The 25,341-nt window shown below is 34.2% G+C and overlaps 1 protein-coding gene across 1 annotated transcript; it reads right to left on the reverse strand.

Moving 5' to 3' along the window:
• Positions 1-15,786: 15,786 nt before the first annotated feature.
• LOC120599868 (di-N-acetylchitobiase-like) lies at positions 15,787-25,205 on the reverse strand. The gene is made up of 5 exons (XM_039859051.1): positions 24,496-25,205; positions 23,780-23,988; positions 18,441-18,609; positions 16,527-16,624; positions 15,787-16,145 (listed from the first exon to the last, which is right to left on the reverse strand). The coding sequence occupies exons 1-5, from the start codon at positions 24,683-24,685 to the stop codon at positions 15,945-15,947; spliced, it is 867 nt and encodes a 288-aa protein (XP_039714985.1). The 5' UTR covers positions 24,686-25,205; the 3' UTR covers positions 15,787-15,944.
• Between the last annotated feature and the right edge of the window lie 136 nt (positions 25,206-25,341).

The raw sequence follows: 25,341 nt of genomic DNA on the forward strand, positions 1-25,341 counted from the left end.
AGGGCTCAAGATACAGAACAGGACTTCCCAGTATTCTGGTTGATTTAAACATATTAAAAATCGCTTTAATGTTCATAGAGACTATAAAGAGGGTGAAGTTAATGATGATGGTGCCTATGGTGGTGATGGTCGTAGTGGTGGCAGTTTTACTAAGAGAAACTGCATTTCAGTATCACGCACACAGCAGTATTCTGGTGACATAAAGGAACCATCATGCTTAACATGCTCCACAGAGTTCCACGGCCAGAATCATATATCCCCATAAATCAAGGGCTGGATGCACTAATCAGGCTTAATTTCATGGAGAGCTAACCTGTCCTACTTATAACACTCCTATTTCTTAACAAATTGATCCTGATCATCACTACAATTCCACTGGTATCTGTGCTGCCTTTCCTGAATTTTTGGAATTAGAATTAAAAGACCTGAATTCTAGCCCTAGCAATATTGTTTGACTTTACTGGTTCATGAAAGGTAAAAAGATAGAAAGAAATTGGCATGCTATATTATGCATCAGCCATTTCCAGAGGCAGGTCTTTCTTGTTGACATTGAACCTAAGTCTCCAATGGGATTTTTCAAGATAGATAGCAAGACTTAGGGGGCCCACTGCACACATCTCCACCACAGGGATGTACTTGTGTGTTTTTTTCCTTTAACCTGGCAAGCTCCTCCTTCACTGAGTTATGCTGGACACGTCCTGTCAGCATGTGAGTTGTGTTGTATCAATTCACAGTCATGAGCTAGTGAAGGGTCCTTTTATATTAGATAAACTGATGTGTCTCAGGATAAGTTACTATTCTCTTAGTATAAAAGCAGTAGCCATTTGAGGTATTGGTACCACAAGGCTCAACAAGAGTACTGCATTTCCCTTTGTACCTGCATGACAGGTGCTGCCTGCTAATATCAAGACTGAGTAATGGTCACTGCACCTTAGGTCAGTAACTATCGGGCATTGGAATTCCAATTTTTTTTTCAGCATCATTTTCTATATATACTGTAAATTTCTCTGGTCATCTAAAATTATCTAACCTTCAAGATAGAGGATGGAATGCATCAAGAAAATTTAGGAACCTGCCAATTTAGTGAACTCTCTGGGAGTTCTGTAGTCTGGGACATGTTGAGGTGTGCCCTTTAAAGTGAAAGCCAGGCTTCTGTATCTTGTCCCAGCTCCCACTGAGTGTGAGTCACTTTGTGACCTCTTTGGAATTTGGGGAGAGACATACCACATTTGGATATGCTGTTCCAATCTTTCTTTTTTACTTTGGGCCCAAAGCATGAGAAGGCTCACAAGGTGATCTAAGAGGCACTGTAGGTAGTGCTGCGGTTGCAGGCTTCTCAAATGGAGTGATAGGACAGGGAAGCTTTAAGCAGGAAGCAGCGTTTTACCGGCTCAGAGGATTCTTATCCAAAGGCTGTTCCCCGATTGTAACATAATAGGCAGTTTTATACAGTCTAAAGAGAAATTTTGTACAAAGAACTTTTCTAAATGTACAGAAGTCTGTTCTCTTTTTCACGTCACTTAAGTTTTATACAGTCTAAAGAGAAATTTTGTACAAAGAACTTTTCTAAATGTACAGAAGTCTGTTCTCTTTTTCACGTCACTTAAGAACATTGCGTGTTGCACTTATATTAGTTCTTATAAATACTTAGATTAAAAGTCTGCATCCTTGAACTCTGGATTTACATAGCTACAGAGATAAGGAAGAACATTAATTGGTTGGCAAGCTATGAAAAAACAGATGTTAGCTAGAGAGTCCTTGAGGTGGGAGAAGTAGCTATGAGAAAACAAGTTAGCTGGAGAGTCCTTCAGGTGGGGGGAGGGCAGTCAGGAACAAACTCATTTCAGCACGAAAATGGTTAGGCAGGGTCAGGCTGCCACACTGCCGCTTGTGTTTTAATGTCCTGCTGATCCAATGATGCTTGATGTGCCATGGGTTGGAATGCTGAATGGAGTTTGAGACAAGCCCTGGTAGGAGAATCACAGCTCAAAGCCGCCACAGATCTTTAATTAAATACATTTTGGAGCAAAGCCGTGCCATTTTCCTCAAATAATTGTTCTAGTGTTGCTGGATATTAATAAACCATGCTGTCTTCACTCTTTACAATTTTTGTCAGTCGGGTAGATCCTTAATATCATTTCATTATGGTTTGAATTTTAATTTCCCAGATTACCCATAAAGTTGATGACAATTTTATATTTTATAGACTCCATTTTGATAACTTTGATTTGGAAGTACCTTTTCAAATATTTCTATTGAGTTGTCTGCCATAGATTTCTGATTAGTGAGAGTTTTTAACATACTCTGAAAGGTGATAGTTCTTTGGTGCTTATGTATGTTGTAAATACCTTCCTCTGTTCTGAGCCATGTCTGTAGTATACCTTGCTGAATATATTGTTTATGTATTCCATATCTTTATTTTTTCCCACATTTTCCTGCTATGTCTTGGTCTTAAAATGGTACATTAGAATGCGCATTACTTTTTATCCTTACATCACCTGTGATTTCTGATTTAGATTTCTACATTTGGTACAAAGTTGTTTTTAAGTGAATATTAATATGATCACTTTTGTATTATGAACTATCCTTGAGTCATTAAATGGTTTTTTTTTTTTTGGCCTGAATTTTCCCTTATTGCATATTAAGATATTAACCTCTGCTCTTTTCTTATTTACATTTTTGTTATATCCCCACATAACTCCCTCACTTTTTTTTTTCAGCCTTTTGGAATTGCTTTGTTTTATGTATATCTTTTACATACAGTGTAGAGTTGGGTTTGCTTTGTGAGACTGTCTGAAAATCTTTCATTTAGTAGATGAGTTATGTCTATTTAAATGATTGATAGGAATAATATGTTTGATATCAAGTTTGTTTTATTTTATGTTATAGTTACTGTGTGTTACTATGTGATTGTTTTTCCCCCTCTTGGTATTTAGAAAGGTTATAGTTTTGTTCAGTGTTTACCTAGCATAATACATTTATGCTGGTATTCTTAGTCCTCCTTTTTCTTTTTTTGAATTTGTTCTTCTGCTTTTGATTTATTACATATAAAATTATCCTCTAACTCCTACCTGTTGCATTCAAGGCAATCAAAAAAATCATCCATTTCCCTCCTCTTTTTCTCTCATGTATTTTTAGTTGTGTTATTTCTACTTTGTCAAAGAATATAACATTTATTTACTATACTTCTAGTATTATCCCCTTCACCTCTATTTCAGACTCAGGTCTATAATTAAATATACTCAACACTACTGCCAGTTCTTTTGCAGAAGATTTTTCAATCATCTCTTGATTGGATTAAGCTCCATTTATAAAAGAATAAGCTCTTAGGTGCAATAGTCCTTTACTTCTTTCACATTTAAAACTTTATCTAGAGCAGGGTGTGGGCAAACTATGGCCTGTAGGCTGTTTTGTGAGGCCTGCAAACTACTAATGTTTTTTTACATTTTTAAAGAGTTGCAAAAAATAAATATGACAGAGACAATATGTGGCTTACAAAACCTAAATTATATACTCTCTGGCCCTTTACCAGTGAAGTTTGCTAATCCTTGCTCTAGAGCCCGGATCCTTGAAAGATAGCTTAACTGGCTATAACATCCTTGACTTTTACCTTTTACCTTTTGAATTTTTTTTAAATGTTGCTCTACTGATGTTTTGTTTTGTATGTTACTATTAAAAAGTGTGACAGCACCCTGATTTTCTTTTCCTTGTAAACTGGCTTGCGTATTTTGGTCTGGAAGGCCAGAGGATTCCTTTAATGTGTAATAATTTTACCAGGCTGTATTTCAACTGAGAATCCTCTGTCAGATTTGTCTAGGTACACAGTGGGCCCTTTCAGTATGAAATTCAAGACTTGTTTTGTTTCAAGAATGTATTCTAAAATTAACTATAATTAGAGAGCACTTTAAATAGATCCATTCTATTGTTTTGTTCTTCTTTTTCAGGGATCACAATTAGTCTTATCTTGGATCTTCTTTATCTTTTATGTCTGTTACTTTCTTCTATTTTACTATTTTCTTTATGTTTCATTTCCTTTGCTCTTTATTTCTATTCTTTACTATACTTATTGTAATTTTGGTTTTATCTATTCCTTCTTGGATACCTGCTAATTTGTTCATTCCTGAGACAATTTTGTTTTCTTTAATTTCTTTCTTTAGTTTGGCCAACTTCCATATCACATCTTCCTGTTGTTTTTCCATTTTATTTTGAGTTGTTAAATTTTTGATTTATGGTGTATGTTAATATCTGCAACTGCTTGCTTAATTATATTTGTTGTAGGTTGGGAGTATTGTTAAGTTTTTCTCCGCTTTATGGCGATTTTTTAAATTTTGTTTTTGTTCAGTTGTCAGTTTTGAGGATTTTTAAAAGATAACTTTGTGTGGATGCTAGATTATTTTTGACTCTTTTTGCCCTAATCTACCTCTTCCTTCACCGCTTCTTTCCGGTAACCACTAATCCACTGTCCGTGTCCGTGAGTCTCTGTTTGCCTAGTTCGTTTGTTGCTTTTGATGTTATATCCCACATGTGACTGAAATCATATGGTTTTCAATTTTTTCTGTGTTACTTATTTTGCTTAGCATGATTATCTCAAGATCCATCCACGTCGTCGCAAATGGCAGTATTTCATCTTTCTTATGGCTGAGTAATATAACAGGTGTTCTTATGGAGGAACAAGTAGTGTTTTTGCAGCATTTTAGTTTCTAGATTAGGAGCACCCTCTTCTGTCAATACAGTAAAATGCATTTATTTATTTATTTATTTTTAATATCTGGGACCTTTTTGAGAAAGGATTCTGTTTTCTTTCGATGATGATTATTATTATTATTTTTGTCTTGGCACCTTTCTTCTTTTCTCTTACTGCCTAGCCCCAAAGGAACACCTCTCTCTTGCAAAGCATTTTACTCTGTCTCAGAAGCTATGTCTTCCCATGATTATCATCTCTGGCCTTGTACGTTTTACAAACCCCTTTCTTTTGGATTCCTCACAGAAAGTGCTCTGATTTACCAGATTATATTCTTACTCTCATTATTTCTGCAAGCATGAGAGGGATCTCTTTTTTCAGATTAAACTATGGTTGATGTAAGTAAGCTGCATTATCTGTGTATAGTTCTCTCTGATAGGTAATATACGTCTGACTGCTCAGATGTGGGCTCCCAGGGATACTCCGCTGCTCTAGGGTGTTTATTTCCCTACTTACATGTAAATCGAAATATGAGTAAAATCTGTGTCCTAGAATTGCTGAGGACATAAATATTCCTTTTATAGTAGTTGGGAGATTGTGTGGAGAGATTCTAAATTAGATAGTTGTTTCTATCCTGTGGGATTCTGACCACGTAAATTAATAAAATAAAATAAACTAGAAAAAGAATAATAAAACAAAAATGGGAACAAAGTCTTACGTGTATTTCATCACAACAAATAAATAACTTTTATAGAATTTAGGCTTTTGAAATAAAGAATAAAATTATTGTTAATATTTACTATTTTACTGTTATGGTTTAAATGGTACACTACTGTTGTAATTCAACACATAAAACATGAAATTATTGTTTAACTATTTCAGACAATAAACAATATGCTTTACATAGAGTATTTTTAATTAAAGTTCAAATATTTTTCATAAGTGACATTCATTTATTTGTTTCTTCATTCTTCTATTCATTTACTAAATAAGTATTTATTAATTGCCTGCTGAATTTAGCCACTGTTCTAGGGGCTGAGGAGATACTAATATGCAGACACAATCTTGTCACTGCCCTCAAAGAGTTTGTAGCCCAGTGGGAAAACGATAATCAAGTTAGGCAGTAATGATACCTCCTGGTGAATGCTGTGATAAAGGAATTGCAGAACTCTATGCATAGGGAACAGAGGAGGAACACCTAAATGAGGTGGAAGGGATCAAGAAAGGCTTCCAGGAAAAGTGTTAGGTATACGAGAATCTGAGGTGCGCCTCCTCTTGCTGCAGGTCTTCAGGCATGGTTTTCCCTCTGCCATCTCACCTGCTGGTCCTATCTTCTTCTGTCCCCTTCTTCTCAGTTCACCTGGCTATTTTCTACTAATTGTTCAATTTCAGGTTAGACATCACTTACTCTAGAAGCCTTCTTTGAGTCCTTTAGTTTCCCGTAGGTACTCCATTTGTTGGTATGTCTAGTTGCTAAATTGAATAAATGAAGAAAAGGAACGAATGAATGAGAGAATTAGTTAGGAAAAGTAGGTAACTTTCTTTCGATAGGATTACAAACATTGATCTTATGATTGGTGGAAATGGAAAAATTAGCTGGAATGGAGAAAATTTAGGATAATGGTTTGAGAGATGTTAAATGATTTGAGAGGCTTGCATTTGGGGTTCTACTTGAGAATTATAAGCATAAAAAGTTTATATGGAATTAACTGGTTTTTGGATTCTCAATTTACAATAAAACTATTGCTTTTGTACTAGAACTGATTAAAAGGTTATAGACAATGTCTGGAAATATTTCTGAAGGTTCTGTCTCCTAATATTAAATGTATCCTGGGAATGGTAGCAATAACTTAGTCTTGTAATGTTAAACAAGAAATTTTATCAAACAAATTGGAACAATGGACTGTAATCACAGGACCAGGACTCTAATACCAGATCAATCTTTTATTTAGGCAAGTTATTTCTTCTCTTTGTGCCACACCCTTTCTCTTTATAAAATGAGAATGATCAGTCACTGTCTACTTGAATTCTACTTGAACAGTCACTGTCTATGTTTCAAGTTGAAGGCATATATCAACCATCAAATATTTATTGAACCTACTATGTGCCTCAATTCCTAGCATTGTTTTAAATGCTGAGGACACAGTAGTAAACAAGACAAACTGCCTTGCTCTTAAGGAGCTTGCTTCTAAAGGAGGTGAGGGGTGAGGGGAACAGACAATGAACAAATAAGTAAGACAATACCAGCTACTGATTAGAACTGAGAAGTCAATTTAAAAGAGCATAATACAGAGTGATGAAGCAGGAGAGATACTTTGGCTAGAGATTCCAAGGATGGCATTTCTGTGGAGATGTTAAATTTTGATTAATAAGGAAGCAAGTATGTGAAGAGATAGGGAAAAACAGTTTAAACAGAAGAAACACTAAATGTCAAGGTCCGGAGAAAGGAATGAGCTTGCGGTCTTAGGACCCAAAACAAGGCCAGTGTGGCTGGAGTGTGATATATAAGGAGGAATGTAGAGGGACATTAATTCAAAAGTTCAGCAAGGAATAGATAGGCTAGTTTGAAAAGTTTGTATTTTATTCTAAGTAAGGCAGGAAGCCTTTGGAGGATTTTTAAGCTAGAGATTTACATGATTTAAAAAATATTTTAGAAAAATCAGAATGACTGCTGTATGGAAAAGCCTGTAGAGGGACAAGAATGGAAGCAGACAGACCAGTTCAAAAGATAATGTAGCTTTCAAAAAATGATAGTGGATTGACTAGGGATGCATTCAAGAAGTAGAATGTGGCAGACATTGGAAGTACTTTGATAGTAGTACCAGTTGACCTTGCTAAGGGATTAGACAAGGGGCATAAGAGAAAGAGTTAAAATTTTGTGTTGAATTTCATACAGTTATACAATTGAAATCATATCACCTTATACTATAGAATTTTAAACATAAGGTTTTCATTTCTTTCATAATCTTAGAAAAACAAACATAAGCATATTCTGGTATACTAGCATAGAGTTTGTGTTGCTGTTAAGTTTGTATTTAGAATCTCACTGGTGTCAAAGTAATTTCCTAAACTGGCAGTATCTAATTTTCTCAACCAGGTATCTCAGTTTTAAGAAATTCTGTTCCACATCAGTTTGAGAATATATTGGGAAACATTTTGATAAATGATGAATCATATTAGATGATTCCCCAAAACATAAGTCATTTGGGAGCTGAAAAAATATTTTAAATCTGCAAAAAATATATTATGCCTTTTTTTTCAAATTCTAATTATATAACTAATGAATTCAAATCAGATTATAGAAAAGTAACCAAAATAAAAAATATATACATTTGGATATAGGTAGTATTTTTAATAAAGGTTTTCCAGCAATATTACAATATCTAAAGCCTTATTAACATCTTAAATGCAACATATTCCTTTCATAGTAATAGTTGTAAATACTAATTTAATGATAACTTTTAGAAATATGTATTTATTTTTATAACACATGAATAATAGTAGTAGAAAAGAAGAGAAAGTGGTCTCTAAAAATTAGGAAATCAACAGGTCACTAGTAATTTACTCCAAAGCAATAAGATTGGTTATTTTCATGATTTTGCTCTTTTGATATTTGTTAACACATTGTAGTTTCTGTCAGCAAGTCAGTTAAAAATAAATATGTATAGACGTTATCCTTAATAAAGATGTCTTTGTATATCTCACACAGAATTACCTTATAATTCAGATCACTGAAGTACAGCATGCAATTGACCAACTTAAGAGAAAATTAGATACTGACAAAATGAATCTCATCATAGAAGTTAAGGTAATTTGCATCTCTCCTAATGAGATTATAAAATTTATCTTGAAATAAAGTATTTTGATGTTTTAACTTTGGGTGTCAATAGTATAAGAGTAGGAAGGATCGACAGTCTTAAAATTGTTGCCTTAATAACAAACAGCACAAGTGAAAAAAATGCAGTAACAACAACTAACTCCTAAAAAGATGCATGTTACAACAAGGCCAGAGTAAAATTTAGGAAAATTCCAGTGAGAATTTTTTTAAAAAGTACCCTGTCAATCAGTATAAAGTCTCAATGAAACATTTAAAAGGGGTAGTTTTCATGTACTAGGGTCATTCATAAATCAGAAGTCTCACAAACCACTGAGCTCTCTGAACTCTCATTCGTTTTTCCTTCTCTTGAGTAATTATCTCACTCTCTCCAGTCATTTTCATATGTATACTTACATGAATGCTCTCAATTCACCTCTTTATCAGAAATGGCTTTATGACACAGAATAACGACCCCTTTCTAGAATAGGCACAGTCCAAGAGAACTTTCTGTGACAATGGGAGTGATTCATACCTACACTGTGTAATATGGTAGCCACTAGAGACAGAAGGATATTGGGCACTTGAAATGTAGTCTTCGAATGACTAAGGATTGACTTTTAAATTGTATTTAATTGTAGTTCATTTAAATTTAAATAGCTGCATGTGGCAAATGACTACTGTATTGCACAGCACAGCTTAGACCCTTTTAACTAGCAACATTCTCAAGGCTGAGCCTTGGCTGGGCATTGAGAAGCTTAAAACTTAAGGTGCAAAAAAGAAGAAGGGCAAGGGACAATTTTTAACAAATATGAATATTTAGTAGTCTTATATGGTATGCAGTAAAAAAAATAATTTGTTCAATGAATAAAAACTATGTATTCAAAAAATGGAGAGAAAGCCAAAGTGGAAACTACACTTAAGGATGTTGGGTGGGTAAAAGGGAGTAATAGAAACACTTCTTTTGGAAAGTGTACACATTAAGTCTCACCGTCTTTGTTTATTTTATCATTGTAAATATCACTTATGAATGGTTGAAATCCATATTAGAATCTAGTACAAAAACAGGAAAGCCTAATAGGAAAAAGACAAATTTTCAGCTTACACTGGGGAAAAATTCTACATTTAACCATAGCGCCTAATTGGCACTTAGTACACATTATTAGTATATATTACTTATTTCTGAATCGTTTACCGAAAACTTACCTATAAAATTCAAAACTAAGGGGCAGAAAACCTAGCCTGAGTCTGTTGCAACTGTATTCAAGTTAGTTTAGCATTAACAGTGCTTCTTTAACTTTAATATGACATCACTGGAGGATAGATCCTTTGGAAGCACGATCTGACTCAGTGGTCTGGGGTAAAGCCTGAGATTCTTCATTCCTAAGAAGCTCCCAGGTGATGCGAATGCTGCTGATCCACAGACAGTATATGGAATAGTAAGGGCACTGGCACCAGATGGTTTGAGTTTGAATTCTGGCTGTGCCACTTATCAGTTTTATACCTGGAGTAGGTTACTTAACTATTAAGCATCTCAGTTTCCTCAGCCTCTACAAATTTTTTGAAAGAATTAAAGGGATTATTCCATTTAGAAGAGTGCTTGCCACAGAGTAACTGTTATATTATTTAAGTACCTGTTCAGTTTCTGAGCACTGGCAATTAAAGTTTTTGTAATTTGTTTTTTCAGTTTTTTGGTGTGTTTTATTATTACTATTTCTTTACACTTGAGAACAATGGATTTTGAAGCTTGAGCAAAAGATACAATTTTCATTCTATTTTTTTAAAGCAGTTTAATTTTTTTATTCCTATATACCAATAAATGAAATTATTTTATAGCATATGTAGCAGTTAATAAGCGTGCTTGTTCAACAGGACTTACGACCTGTACATTTCCCATGGTGATCCAGTGGGTGTGAAGGCATTGGAGGGAAATGAGAGAAGACAGTTAAAGCAGTTACAAAAACCCTATTTACATGACATTTTTGTAATTCTGGGGGGTATAATGAAGTTCACTTTTGAAAGATAATTCCTTCTGTAGATGAGAAAACAAGCAATTTCAGGTATATGCACATTGAAAGCTGAACCGACAGAATAAAATTAATAAATCTTCATAGCCTCAATTAGGTAGATTAATTTAAAACTTGTGTTTGTCTAAACATTAAGTGTTTATTTGAACAGATTTGTTTAATCTTTGTTTTCCTTGGCAATGTTTTCTGTAAGTCATTAGATTTATATTTTTTCACTTTATGTGAGTTTTACAAAGGGTTTCAGAAAAATATTAGGTGTATAAAAGCAAAATTTTGATTAGGTATATTTGATTTCATTATTTTCAGTTTTAAATAGTATATTTTAACCGTAGAATTTAAATATAAAATCATATCATTTAGTAACTATGAATACATTTGCATGTATATAGGGAGATTTTAATTTGTTCATTTTTTTGTATTTTAATTAAAAGCAATCTGGAAATATAAAAGAATAGAGATATTGAAATTGTATCCGGAGCGATATTAGAGGTTAGTATCTAAGAATCTAAATGTTTTTGGTAATTTAGTTTAGAAGTAAAAAGACATTAGAAATTAAGCAAATAATAAGGAAAATGGTTGGCTTTTCGCTGCCATAAATAATTAAGTAGGAAATGAAATATTCTCATAACAGATGACTGAATCATCATTTATTTCCATTTGGAGAGGAATAAATGTTCAGGGAGGCAGGATTTATGTAAATCCAGAGTTCAAGGATGCAGACTTTTAATCTAAGTATTTATAAGAACTAATATAAGTGCAACACACAATGTTCTTAAGTGATGTGAAAAAGAGAACAGACCTCTGTACATTTAGAAAAGTTCTTTGTACAAAATTTCTCTTTATAAAGAAAAACAATTTGAGAAACCAATGACTTTCTATAATTAAAAGTAAAATGCAGATACAGAAAAAGAGAAAAATTAACCATAAAAAGAAAACTAGCCAAGAAATAAAGTATAGGTGTCCATAGTGAAGGAATATTAAAAATTGGAAGGGTAAATGACAATGGATAGAATCACGTTAAATGGCAAGTTTTTCCTATTTTAAAACATCAGTTATAACCTCATGAGAAATAATTTAGTTGGAAAATATTAGGTAGCTCTAACCTACTAACACCAAATATTACTAATTTAGCTTTTTGTATTTTGAAAGTATTTTAATCCTTATATTGTTTTTTCCCTTCCTCTGGAGATTTAAGCAATTTAATTCAAAAGGACATGAGTACTATATGGAGTAAAGGAGCAGGAGATTTATCTAGGATTTCTATGAACCTAAAGAGGAGACACTAAATGGCAGGTTTTAAAATTAGATTTATTGGGAGAAAAAAACAAACAGCAAACTGCTTGTCAGAAACTAGGTTTTTAAAAATCTATCCTAAGCAAACAATTTCCATTTTGAATTACGCGTATTTTAAAAATTGGAATTGACTTGTAAGCATATATTTTATGCTTATCATGGGGGATTAACATAATAAAATTCTGAAAGTAATTGTTCTTAATTACAGTATTAAAACATTTATAGAGAAATATTTAAGAGAGTAAGTTGACTGGTCTCTTAACTTTGTTTCTGGACACTGAAGATATCAATACATATGTATCTTTCCAATACAAACAAAGCATCTCTTTACCTTTATATGTTTTTCGTGTGTGTGTATTTTTTTTTTTTAGGCGACCCAACCCTTGGTTGACCTCACAGATTGCAAGGACTTTGTCAGATTATAATCCCATATTTTTTATGCCTACAGCACCTAGTCTTCCTAGGTGGTCTCCCATCCAAGTACTAACCAGGCCCAACCCTGATTAGCTTCCAAGATCAGATGGGATCAGACTTGTTCGATAGCATGGCGGTAGACTCTTTTTACCTGTTTTTGATTATAGTAATAAGTAAAAATACAGCAACATGACAAAAATGTATACATTTTTTTTTACCTCTTCAAGATACCACATCTATTTATACACATCATTTTCTAAATCTTAATAGTTTGACAGTGGATGTTCATGTCTGTCACAGCTTCGGTTTTAATGCTTTCCACATTTCTTCAGTTTGCTGTTTGGCTACAGCGTCTCCAGAGTAGTCAAGACAGTTTGCATTCCACATGCCAATGCCTCGTAAGCCACGGGTTTGTATAAATGCTGCCTTTAAAGAAATGCTCTGCGGGTTATCATACCACACTTGATGAAAACGGCCAGTAGAATCCTATAAAATAAATAAAAATGGAAAATTTTTAAGTATTCAATACAAGAAGAAGGAAAACAAAGATTCAAAAAGGATACAGTGAAATAATACAAATTGGAGGGAACAATACTTTGCAGCTCTACGATTCCATGGTTCTATATTGATACTTTCCAGACATCACTGCTTGTGGCACTTTTACAACAGCAAAAATTACACAAATGAGCCTTCTAATATATTCCATGTAAGATCCTTCTCATGCCCTAAGATTCCTTCCTTGCTCTGACCTGATGATTATCATCCAAGAAGTACATCTGAGTCACTTGTGGAGCTTTTAAAAAGATAGGTGTCTGGGACCCAGACCACATGAAACCTATTGAATCAGAACCTTCCAGGGCTGGTGCTTGGACATATACTTGTTTGTTTTGCATTTTACGTTCCATTAGGTAATTCTGATATTCAGCCAGGGTTAAGGAGGATCACTGCTCTGGTCCTCTGACACCAGCTTAGACGCTTTTTTGTGTTCTCTACGGTGCCTGGAAAAGTGCTTGGTTGGGAGCTCAGCACGTGCTTTGTTTATAAGAGTCAGTCAGTCAAAAGGTAACAGCAATAGATGAGGAAAACTCTTTTCTAGGTCTTACAGAATTGATTCTAAGAGCCTGTCTGATCTGGACTCCATGGGTGCCTTATGCACACAGCTGATAAGAACTGTGAACTAGAAAATGGTCCTTCCACCCTGTAAGGTCCTTCTCCCAGCAACACCTTGCCACTCTCTAGTAATAACAGTCTCTCTTACAAGGTAAATAAGCTATTGGATAAAGGATAAAGGAAAGAAGAAAGGAGCAGACCTAGGCAAATGGGTAGAGGAAAGGGGGGAAAAGTAGGAGATAAAAAATAGAATGACCTATAACTAAAAATAATTTATTCATGTTTATAGAAATCTGGGAAACTTTTTAAAGGCAGTTCTCAACAAATGCCAGTAACATTTTTTTTTTTTTGGATGGTAGCACTGCTGGAATTAGAATAGTCTCCTCAAATGGCTAATTTGAAGGACAGTAGTCACTTGGTAAATGGATAAGCTGTGGCATATTTAACTACAATAGACTTATTATGTACTAGCATATCTTATGCTATATCTTACATTCCATTCTTTAAAATATTTAGAACTCAAAAAAGCCATGCATGCTCTAGTAACAATTGTGATTCACTATTAGAAGGCAACTTGAAGAACCTGTATATAAATAAAAAATAAAAATATTTATTTTTGAAGATTTAGGAGCAAACCCAAATGCATATGCTTTTCAGTTTTGCCATCTTATTAGCTAGTACTTTGAGCTTTTTGATACTGGTAAGAAATTCCAGATGCCTCAAAATAGTGAAGGATCAAAGGATGAAAAACTGTGTATATGTTAGGTTGGCATATACATGATGAAGGCATAAATGCTTTCAAGAATATCAGGTACAAGATGAAGCCGCTATTGCTGAGACAGCATAAGAAATTCTCTTCAATCACACCCAAAACTTCATCTTGGTTTCTAAGAATTTTACAGTGAATAAAAAGAGGAACAAAGGGTTATAACTAGATTGCCGTCTAAAGTACCACGGAATCAATAGGCTTCAAGGCTCATTGAAATATTTTGTGAATTCCAAGGCCTTAAAGCAGCAGTCCCCAACCTTTTGGTCACCAGAGACCAGTGCTCCTATGAGAATCTAATGCCTGATGATCTGGAGCCGAGGTGGTGATGCTAGCACTGGGGAGCAGCCGCAAATAAAATAAAGGTTCCCTTGCTTGCCTGCTTGCTGCTCACCTCCTGCTGTGTGGCCCAGTTCCTAACAGGCCACTGACCTGTACTGGTCTGTGGCCCTAGGACTTGGTGACTTGTGCCTTCAAGAATGTGTCATCTTATTAATTAAGGAAAATGTAAGTCAGGGATTCAAAAAGCACTACATCACAGTGTAAACTGTTATTCTGTATTACACATTTCTAAATTATGTGTAATTGGTTACATATACTCATTACCAAACTGATATCCATGAAAACACTCTTCCCCCTACATGTTTCTAAGACCTCTGAGAAACAAGCTCTTGTGTTAAACAGTTAAACAGCTTATGTACTACAGTAGTTCCCAATTCCTTTAATATAATGTTGTACATTATAAATCTCCAAGAGGGACATACAGTATGCATTGTTTTTCAAATATTTTTGGCCATGGTAATGGTATATGTGTATTAATGTGTGTGTGTGTGTGTGTGTGTGTGTGTAATATTAACAGTTCCCAGATCAGAGTTCTATATATACTGCTTGCCAAAGACATGGTTACAGTATGCCCTAGTTTAATGGGAATGTACATTAGATTCTAAAGTTTAGAAAGCTCTGCAGTAAAGCTTTCTATATAATTGACATACAGGCATATATAGATGTTTATCAATTATAATTTGTTAAATATGTGTGTTTGCACTCACATTTTATAAAAGAGAACCAGACCATTAGTAAAAAATATAAATGCTTACTGGTAATAACTTGCATTATATCATGTTCGGGCTCCATTTATAGTACCACCATTCTGTGGTTACTATAAAATTCAAAGATGGTTTATACTTAGATTTTTGAGGTGTATAAGAGTTTATTATGCTAAAGGTAAATTATGAATCTTATCTCTTTTATTTGGCTCTTTGGTATGGCAACTCCTATTTATCAAATACTGCCTGACAGAATTGCTAATTATTCACTCCATTTCTTCAAGTCTCTGTTTGTAATATTTTCATCTCTAATTTTCATATCATTTATATAATTTGTCTAATATCACATAGTTTGACCAAATTGTGAAATAAATCTGAAATGATGCCATTTTCCATTGTAAAGTCCATGATGGTGCATCTCTCGTTCTCAGCCTCATTCCTCTCTACATAAGACTTTATCTAGAAGTAGAGGCTTTCAGAACTAGCAACCTATTTTGGCCCAGAGCTCTTCTAGAAGCCACAGTCATCATACACAACTATCAACTACTCAGGAAATGCTGTTTGTGAGATGCACGTTTTCATTACATCATTTACAGTAACAGTTACCCATGCAGAGCAGTTCCACTATGAGCATCACTTGAGTTGCCCACCAGGGAAGTAACGTTCCTGATAACACAGATCCAAAGAGAAGTTTAGTCATGTAAACAGAAGCTTGTATGTTGTACCCTAAAAGAAAACTAATAGAAATTCTCTATATCAAATATGCAATTACGAAAATATGCATTTACAAAATTCAATAGAATAAATGTTTATAACTTGTGGAAATTCTTACTTTATAATTATAATAAGGAGCCTGCTGATCTTTATTCCACCGGATTCCAGAAATAGAATTGTTTACTTGCTTCATGATGGTTTTATAGGTCACCTGATGACTTTTAGCACCCAAACAAGGACCTTTCTTGTAAGAGACTTTTGCAGTGGTACAAACATCAGCCTAGTAATGCAAAAATTCTCATGTTATAGATTATTAGTTAAGAGGCAATTCAGAAAATACAATGAAATATAATGGAAACTATTTATTAGAAATAAAACATATACTATAGAGAGACATCCTGACTATAAAGTATGAAAATTATATTATATTTTATTATGATAGGAAAATATATAACATTCAGAAATGTTCATGGGATTAAATAATTAAAAATAAACTCTACTTTTTAGCCTTCAATTATATTTCAGAAATTCTAAAGTTTACATATATTGTAAATAGAGAAGTTTATAAATTCTAAATAGAGTTTATATATGTGAATCAAAACAAGCTCTAAAAATACGAAAGAAAGAGAAAAAGCTGACATAAGAAATGAGCCGTTCTTACCTCTGATAGAGTCAGGCAGGTATAATCATAACCATACCAGGGAACACCCATTACAAGTTTCTTAGGATTAATGCCCATCTTGATGTAGTCATCATATGCTAATCAAATAGGGACAGAAAAAACATATTTTTTTCCTTCACATGTCTACTAATGTGTTTATACAAGCTGTGCAATCACTTAGAATCTAAATTTGTAAACTCAGGTACATTAATATTGAATTCCAACAGTGTTTCTCTAATACATTATAAAAGTCATCCTTTAAGATCTATATATCTAAATCACTTTCTATACCATTTCTTTTGAATAATAAAAACATTTAAAATGATCAAATTGATGCAAAATTACAAAATTTAATTCTAGGAAGAATAACACATTTCAGAAAAGTATGCGAATTGTGTCTGTTAATTCCTAAGATGTGATATATTTGCTATTCTAGATTCTAAAGTTTCAAATAAGCTCTATAAGTCTTGAATTTTCTGTCTGGGATGGTCTCAGAATTTCTTATAGACAGCACAAGTGTTTTCATGTTTTACAACTATCATATAAATATGGATTACAGCCAGAGATAAGACACTCTATACTAGATTATCTGTAGTTATAGGAAACAAAGAGAAAAATGAACAAATTCCTGTTACTCTCAATCTCTTTCTTGCCCACTGCAGCAAAATTTGCTGGAACACTAAGAAACGTTCCAAGATTGTCTAGCAAGTTAAGTAAGTTTGCTACTTTTCAGAGCCTTTCAAGTTATTGTGTACTGTTAAATATCCAAGAGAGAGTATGCGTGGGGTATGGATTGTTTCCCAAGCATATTTGATAATCAACCTTTTATTGATAGAATATAATTATCATCTCTTCCATGAAACATAGTTTGAGAATACTAGATTAAATAATTACTTTTTAATTGTAACAGAATTAAATTATTTTTTTCACATTTTTAATAGTATGTGCTTGTGATCAGACTATTCTTTCCCAACGAACAGGATATGCTCAAATTAGGCCAGGTCCTCAAATTTTATCTCTGTGTGAAAAAGAAAAGTTTTTTTTTATTTGTTAACCAATCCACACTTAAATCAATGCCAACTATCCCAGAACACTTCACTCGAGTCCAAAAGATGGCAAGCAGACTTATTCTATTGGCTGATGGGATGGATATAAACCGGTCCAAACTTTGGAAAGGATAATGCAAAGGCCACATCATCTGAATGATAGATTGGAAGTAATTAAGAAATTCTAATGTTATACAGGCATACCACTTGATTGTGTTTTACTTTATTATGCTTCACAGGTATTACTTGTTTTATGAGTTAAAGACAGACTCTCTACCAACAAAAAACTTGTGACTCACTTTATTTCAGTGGTCTAGAACCAAACCAACAATATCTCAGAAGTATGCCTGTAATTTGTAATATTGCATGGGTACTAATAGTAAATGCCAAATAAGATAAAGCCAGTCCTATCAATCATGTATAGTAGGTACCCACTTCATACCTATCTTTAACATTGGTTATTTCAACAAAAACATTGTGCCAAATTCTAGATAATCCAATATTTTCTTTGTGTAATTTTGTGACAAGAGTGTTGACTTGAAGTTAGAATGCCTTCTTGAGTCCAAACTATATAATGCTTAATAACAGTGCCAGCATGAGAACTTAACACCCTTCATCTCACCTATAATTGAATGCTAATAATAATATATCTATCTCTCAAGATTTTTAGAATAAATAAGTGAAAATTTCAAAACTTTAAACATTTTTGTAAACTCGAAAGCTCTCCAAATTAAGTGCTTTTTATGTTTCAAGAAAGCTTTACAAGTGGAAAAGGTACACGAATGACTTAGAAATACTAAAATATATCTTAATGTTTGAGATTATGGAATTAAGATTACTAACAAATGATTATTTTGTGGATTCTTACCAGCTAATGTGTCAACATAGGGAGCATTGCTTCCTGCAATACAGTCTGCCCAGATCAGACTGTGTTCATCATAAGACATCACAAAGACAAAGTCACAAGCATTTGCAATTTCAAAATAATTATATCGCCTGCCTGTGTACTTTGGAGTCCAATTAAAATCAAAGGTTACCTGTGGAAAAACATGCACATTTAGCATAACGTGATCAAATATGCATGTCAGATATGCTTACCTATATGAATGTAAGATTCAGCACACATAGAACTAAAATTAGAAGAGTTCTAAGAAATATACTTTTTGCCTACATGGACTGACCCAGACATATATTTGACAATATTTTGGACATATATTTGGATAATAAACATTTGAACCCAGACATCTTTGGCCAATGACCAGATTCAGAGGACTGTATAGAAGAGAGGAGTTTTAAACTCAAATGTCTTCAGAGGTTAGACTGAAAACTCAATAGATTAAAAGGAACAGATATAATGACAGTAGGGTATGGTGGGGCCTGTAAGCAACTGGAGAGTAAAAGTGCACTAAAAGAATTCAGATACAAACGTTTTAAAAATATTGTGCAGGCTAAATAGGTCATCTGTTGTCATAAGCTGACGGACCTGTCCTGGAAGTTGGAGCCCCTGATTTACAAGAACCTGACATGGTAGGTTGAGATGAGTCTGGTGGCCTGCATACCAGGTATTCACTATTCTTGATCGAAATTAAACTCATCTGAAATCTGAATTCCACACTGACAAAACTTCCCTACTTGTATAAAGCCACAGAGCTATCAATCCTTATATCATTTATTATTTTTCCAATGATTCTCAAATTCATGTTGACCAACTGCCCAGAATCACCTGGCATAACTGGATAAAAACACAATTCCTAGGCTCTATCCAAGACCTACTGAATCAAGCACTGGGAATACTTTTAACAAGCACTCCCAGGAGTTCCCAAGATCAGTTAAGAGTTCCTGGTTAATACTACTTATGTAATATATTTTACATAGGTAGTTATTCCCTACTTAACTAGATTTTAAATCTTTGAAAGGCATGTAGCATTCATTAACTTAAACAGTTTTAAAATATCTTATTAGACATCAAGGAGCTGGTCTCTGTCTTCAAAAAACCTACTGTTTAGCCTAGTAGGTTTTTTTTTTAGTTTTAGTGAAATATAATTGACAATTAAAATTATAATATATATAAAATGTACAACATGATGATTTGATATATTTATACATTGTGAAAGAATTCTCATCACTGAGTTAATTAACACATCCATCATCTCACATATTTACTTTATTGATAACACTTAAGTTCTACTTTATTAGCATATTTTGGCTATACAACACAGTATTATAAACTATAATCACCATGTTATATAATAAATCTTCAGACCTTCATCCTCTTATAATGGAAAGTTCATACCCTTTACCAACCTCTTCCTATTTTCCTCATCCCCTGATAACCACCTATTCTCTGTTTCTATGAGCTTGAATTTTTTTAAGAGTTCACGCATAAGTGATATCATGCAGTATCTGGATTATTTCACTGAGCCTAATGCCCTCCAAGTCAGCCACATAGTCACAAATAACAGGATTTCCTTCTTGTAACTGATTTCTAATTTCATACCATTGTGGTCAGAAAAGATGCTTGATAACATGATTTCAATCTTCGTAAAATTATTAAGAATTATTTTGTGTGTTAACATACTCTTTATCCTGGAAAATGTTGTGTGTATGCTTGAAAAGAATGTGTATTCTGCTGTTGTTAAATGTTCTATGAATGTCTGGATCTAACATGTAGTTTCCTTATTGATGTTTTCCTGTTGCTTATCTGTCAGCATGATCAATATCCATTACTGTAAGTGGAATATTGAAGTCCCCTGCTATTATTGTATTGCTGTCTATTTCTCTCTTCAGATATGTTAGCACTTGCTTAATATATTTGGGTGCTCTGATGTTGGGAGCATAAATATTTACAATTGTCATATCCTCTTGCTGAATGGATTCTGTAATCATTATATAATAACCACTTTTTTGTCTAAAGTCTAGACAAAAAAGTCCACCATTTTTTACTTAAAATCTATTTTGCCTAATATAAATACATTTATACCTGCTTTCTTTGGTTTTCATTCGCATGCAATATATTTTTCATTCTCTTCATTTTGGTCTATACGTGTCCTTAAAGCTGAAGTGATTCCCTTATAGGCAGGATACAGTTGGATCTCGTTTTTTAAATCCATTCAGCATTTCTGTGTCTCTTGATTAGAGAATTAATCTATTCATATTTAAATAATTATTGATAAAGTAATTGTTGATAGTAGTAATTGACAGCAATTTACTAAGGCCATTTTGCTAATTGCTTTTTGGCTATTTTGTAATTCCTTTTTTCCTCTCCTCTCTTGCTCACTTCCTTTGTGATCTGATGATTTCTTGTAGTGACATATTTGATTCCTTTCCCTTTATCCTTTGTGTATCTGTTATAAGTTTTTGCTTTGTAGTTATAGGGCTTACATTAAAAAATTTTTGTAACTATATATATAGTGATGGATGTTAACTAGACTTACTATGGCGATCATTTCACAATATATATGAATATTAAATTATGCATAACTAATGTTATAAGTCAATTATGCATCAATAAAAATAATTTTAAAATTTGAAAAAATCTTATAGTCTATTTTAAGTTGATAACAATTTAAAATGCATACAAAAGCTCTAGCTCTCATATTTTATGGTTTTGATGTCATTATATATCTTTTTAAAATTGTGTATCTGGCAACATTATTGTAGTTATAGTTATTCCTAATACTTTTGTCTTTTAACCTTATAGTAGAATTATAAGTGATTTATCCACAATTACCATAATATTATAGTATAAATAAATCTAGCTATAATTTACCCTTAGTCATGTGTTTCATACTTTCATATGTTTTCATCTTATTAATTAGCATCTTTCACTTCAGCTTGAAGAAGTCCCTTTAACATTTCTTGTAAGGCTGGTCTGGTGGTGATGAATACCTTCCACTTTTGTTTGTCTGGAAAACTCTTTCTCTCCTTCAATTCTGAAGACAGCTTTTCCAGGTAGAAATATTCTTACTTGGCCATTTCTTTCTTTTAGCACTTTGAGTATCTCATCCCACTCCCTTCTGGCTTGCAAAGTTTATACTGAAAAACCCACTGATTGTCTAATTATTATACATAATAAGTTGCCTTTCACTTGCTGTTTTTAAGAATCTTTGTCTTTATTTTTTGACAATTTAATTATGTGTCTTGATGTGGGTCTCTCTGGTCTTACTGAATCTGGATGTCGATTTCTTTTCCCTGGTTTGGGAACTTCTAGCCTTACTTCTTTGAATAAGCTTTCTGCCCCTTTCTCTCTCTCTTCTCCTTCTGGGAAAAGATATACACTGGTCTTCTTCATAGGTCTCATAAGTCCCTTAAGCTATCTTCACTCTTTTTTTCTTTTTTACTGCTTTGATTAGATGAATTCTACTGACTCTGAGTTGGCTGACCTATTTTTCTTTTTTTTTGCTTGTTTTAGTCTGCTCTTGAAATTTCTGTTGAATCTTTCAATTCATTCATTATATTCTTTAGCTCTAAGAATTCTATTTGGTACTTCTTAATATTTCCTATTTCTTTGTTAAAATCCTCATGCTGTTCATGCATTGCTGTCCTGACCACAGCGAGCATCTTTATGATCATTATTTTGAACTATTAGTCGGGTAAATCACTTTCTCCCATTTATTAAGGTTTTTCAAAGTTTTTATCTTATTCTTTAGTTTGGAACATGTTCTCTTGTTTCTTCATTCTTCTTGAATCTCTGGGTTGATTTCTGTACATTAGATTAAACAGCCATACTTTCTAGTCTTGATACAGTAATCTCATGGAGGAGATGAAACTTGTCAATCAGCTTGGCTGAAATTCCTAGTTGCCTCTCAAACCTTTGTCCAAGCTGCTGCCTTTGTTCTTATTGTCTCCCAGTAATCAAGGGTGTGCCAAGATTCATCAGTGTCTCAAATGGGAGAATCACAGTGAGCACATAGATGCAGGCTGATGAGAAGCTGGACACTCAGGCATCTGGGAAAGAATGCAGTTAAACCACCTCCTGAGAAAAACTGGGAGATGGACATTTTTAGCCTGTTTCCTCCAAGCATATAGCCATAGGGGGCTCCTGCCCCATTTAAAAACTGCTTCTTTATTTGCTATAGTCCTTATGAACTCGTGAATATAAGACCTGTTGTCTATCAGAGCTAGGTGATTTGGGGGCCCATCCATCATGCAAGAGCCTTAAAAGCTGGAGCACTAAATGTGCATTCCAAAGCCTTTGCTCCTCAGGGAGAAGCTGGGAGTTAGGAGTCATTTCCTGATTATATGGTGCTGTATTAGAGCTGGGGGTTATGGAAAGGGTTTGTCTCAGCTTTTTTTACACATTTCAATGTGGTTATTTTCTCAGTCTCCCTGTGTGTAAGGTCACTCAGCTAGATTCTGAATTTCTCTCTGAGGAAATCTCTCCATTTGTCACTGTCCATTCTATGTGTTCATGGAAGGAGGGACATTCAGGAGCCTCCCATGTCTCCATTTGGTCAAGAATTTCTTAGCCTAGTAGCTCTTAACCATAATCACCTATAAAACTTTTAAATAATATGGTCTCTGGCGCACCCAAACCATCTGAATAACAATCTTTGGGAGTGGGTTCCAGCTTGTGTGTGTAATTCCTTGTTACCTTGATATGGCACCAGATTTGAGAATCACTAATCTGGGCCCCATCATCCTTTGTCACCCATACACTGCCTGGCATGATATGTTGTGCTGTGATCTTCTGTCCTAATCACACTTTGTATGGCAGGGGGAAACTCTGCCTTTTGTTACAGTTCTGACTAGTTTTATGGAATTAGTCTTTTGAGCCATAGTGGGCCTTGAGGGCTTTACATGTAATTCAGAGTCCATGGAACATCTGAGACACTTCTCCAGAACCACCTCTACTCTCAGGCAAGAGTGGTCTCTGTCCTCCACTGTTAAAAACAGGGCCTGGTCAACTAACCCTTTCCTGATTCTGGCTGATCCCTTGGTCTATCTAATATTGTTAACTCTGCTGTGAAGCAAGAAGGTGGGAAATCCATTTTGTATTTTGATGTCTATAGAGAACAAATCTAACACCTTAAAACTTTGTAAAACTTCTTTAATACAACCTCCAAAGTTCCAGAAAAATTTTAAAGATATCTGTGTTGAAATTCTTTATACTCGATTACTACAAAAACTTATATTACTCATATTTTCATGAATATATTGTAATAGAGAAATTTAGGGAGTGCCAGAAACAATCAAATGGATTTTTACCTGTGATCCCTGAATTTCACGATGGAAAGCGTCTGCAGTTTCTTTGACTAAAGAAGTTAATGCATTATGTTCAGGTGATGATCTTGAAATTACTTGCTCTATATCTAAATTAATTCCATCCATATATTGTTTTTTGGACACGTTAACTTGTTGAGCTATCCAGGACGCTCTGAAAGTAGGATCAATGATCTTCTTTAAGGATACATCTCCTATGGAAGAAATACACACCTCCTATACATATATGCTTTTCACAGTTTAATATCATTTACTACACAAACCCATTTCGAAGAGATCAAAATGTCCTAAAAACATCTCATTATTTTCAAATACTAAGCTCTCAATTTAAGTTTGCCAGTTGCAGAAATCATATAAAAAAATAAGAAAAAGTCATTACTCATTCATTTCCATAATAACCATTATGAATAATTAGTAAAATCATTCTCAAGTCAGATTAGTAAAATCATTCTCACGTTGGACTACGATTAGCTAAAGGTGATCGTGCTAATTAGGAGTCACGTTTTGCTCAAAACCATGCAGTAGTTTAAGTTTTAACAATACTTGTATCTGTGAAATGAATTAAACAGTATCCAATCTTAGGATGCTAAAAAATATATCACATGAACATGAAAAGGGAAGTTTTTAGATAGTCTGGATAGCAAACAATGCAAGTAAACTTACCAATTGTCTATACACATCTGGTAAAAACTGTCACTCACCTTTTAGCACTACTCTGGCTCCTTTTGAATGAGCATAACACATAAGTTCTGAGTCATAATTGTTGAAAAGTACCACAGTTGTAATCCGTGACCAATCATAAAATTTCCAAGTTTTGCCACCAACATGAAACACAAAGACCTGCCAGAACAACAAGATACGCACCATCATGCCAACCACCCATAATAGCATTAATTAAACACTGACCATATATCTGGCACTGGTGGGCACTGAAAGTACAAGAGTGAATAAGACACAGGGGTGGGTGTCCCAATATAATTGGTGGCAGGAGGAAGTAGCCAGCCTGGAAAGTTCGGAAGGGTAGGCTAGGAACAAATAGCGGCAGCTGCCGAGGCCTGGAGGCAGAGAGAGCATGATGGTTGAATAACTAACGCTGAGCTGGCTGAGACCTAGAATGTGGATTGCAACAGCAGAGAAGAAGCAGGAAGTGGTAGGCAGGGTTGAATTATGAAAAGTCTTGAAAGCCCTCTTGAGAAAATGTATTTCATCCCGAAAGAAAGGGTTTTAAAGGAGAATTTACACGTTTGCATTTTAGGTATGCATTCATGTATGCATTTTAGAAAAATCCCTTTAGCGAAGTGGAAATGGATCCCAGAGAGGCTGTAACTGGAGGCAGAATATCTAATACGGAAGCTGTTGCAAGAATCTGGGCAAGAGATGATGGTGACCTCAGCTGAAGCTGTGGAGCATCAGAGAGGGGAGATAAATGAACAGATCTGGAAGATCCAAAGGAGGCAAAATTGCCAGGATTTTGTGACTATTTGAATGAGTAAGGCAAGAGAAAGAGAGGAGGTTGATAACATTCAAGTTTCTGGCTGCTGCAGGTG

Source organism: Pteropus medius, unplaced genomic scaffold (assembly GCF_902729225.1).
Source record: "Pteropus medius unplaced genomic scaffold, Ma_sr-lr_union100, whole genome shotgun sequence".
In the NCBI taxonomy this organism is placed as follows: Eukaryota; Metazoa; Chordata; class Mammalia; order Chiroptera; family Pteropodidae; genus Pteropus; species Pteropus medius.

Coding starts and splice junctions, on each gene's coding strand:
- LOC120599868 (XM_039859051.1), bottom strand. CDS start 24,685: ATGCTATTATGGGTGGTTGGCATGATGGTGCGTATCTTGTTGTTCTGG. Junction 23,989..24,495: donor AGCCAGAGTAGTGCTAAAAG/GTGAGTGACAGT, acceptor TTTCTTCCATAG/GAGATGTATCCTTAAAGAAG. Junction 18,610..23,779: donor GTGAAATTCAGGGATCACAG/GTAAAAATCCAT, acceptor GTTTTTCCACAG/GTAACCTTTGATTTTAATTG.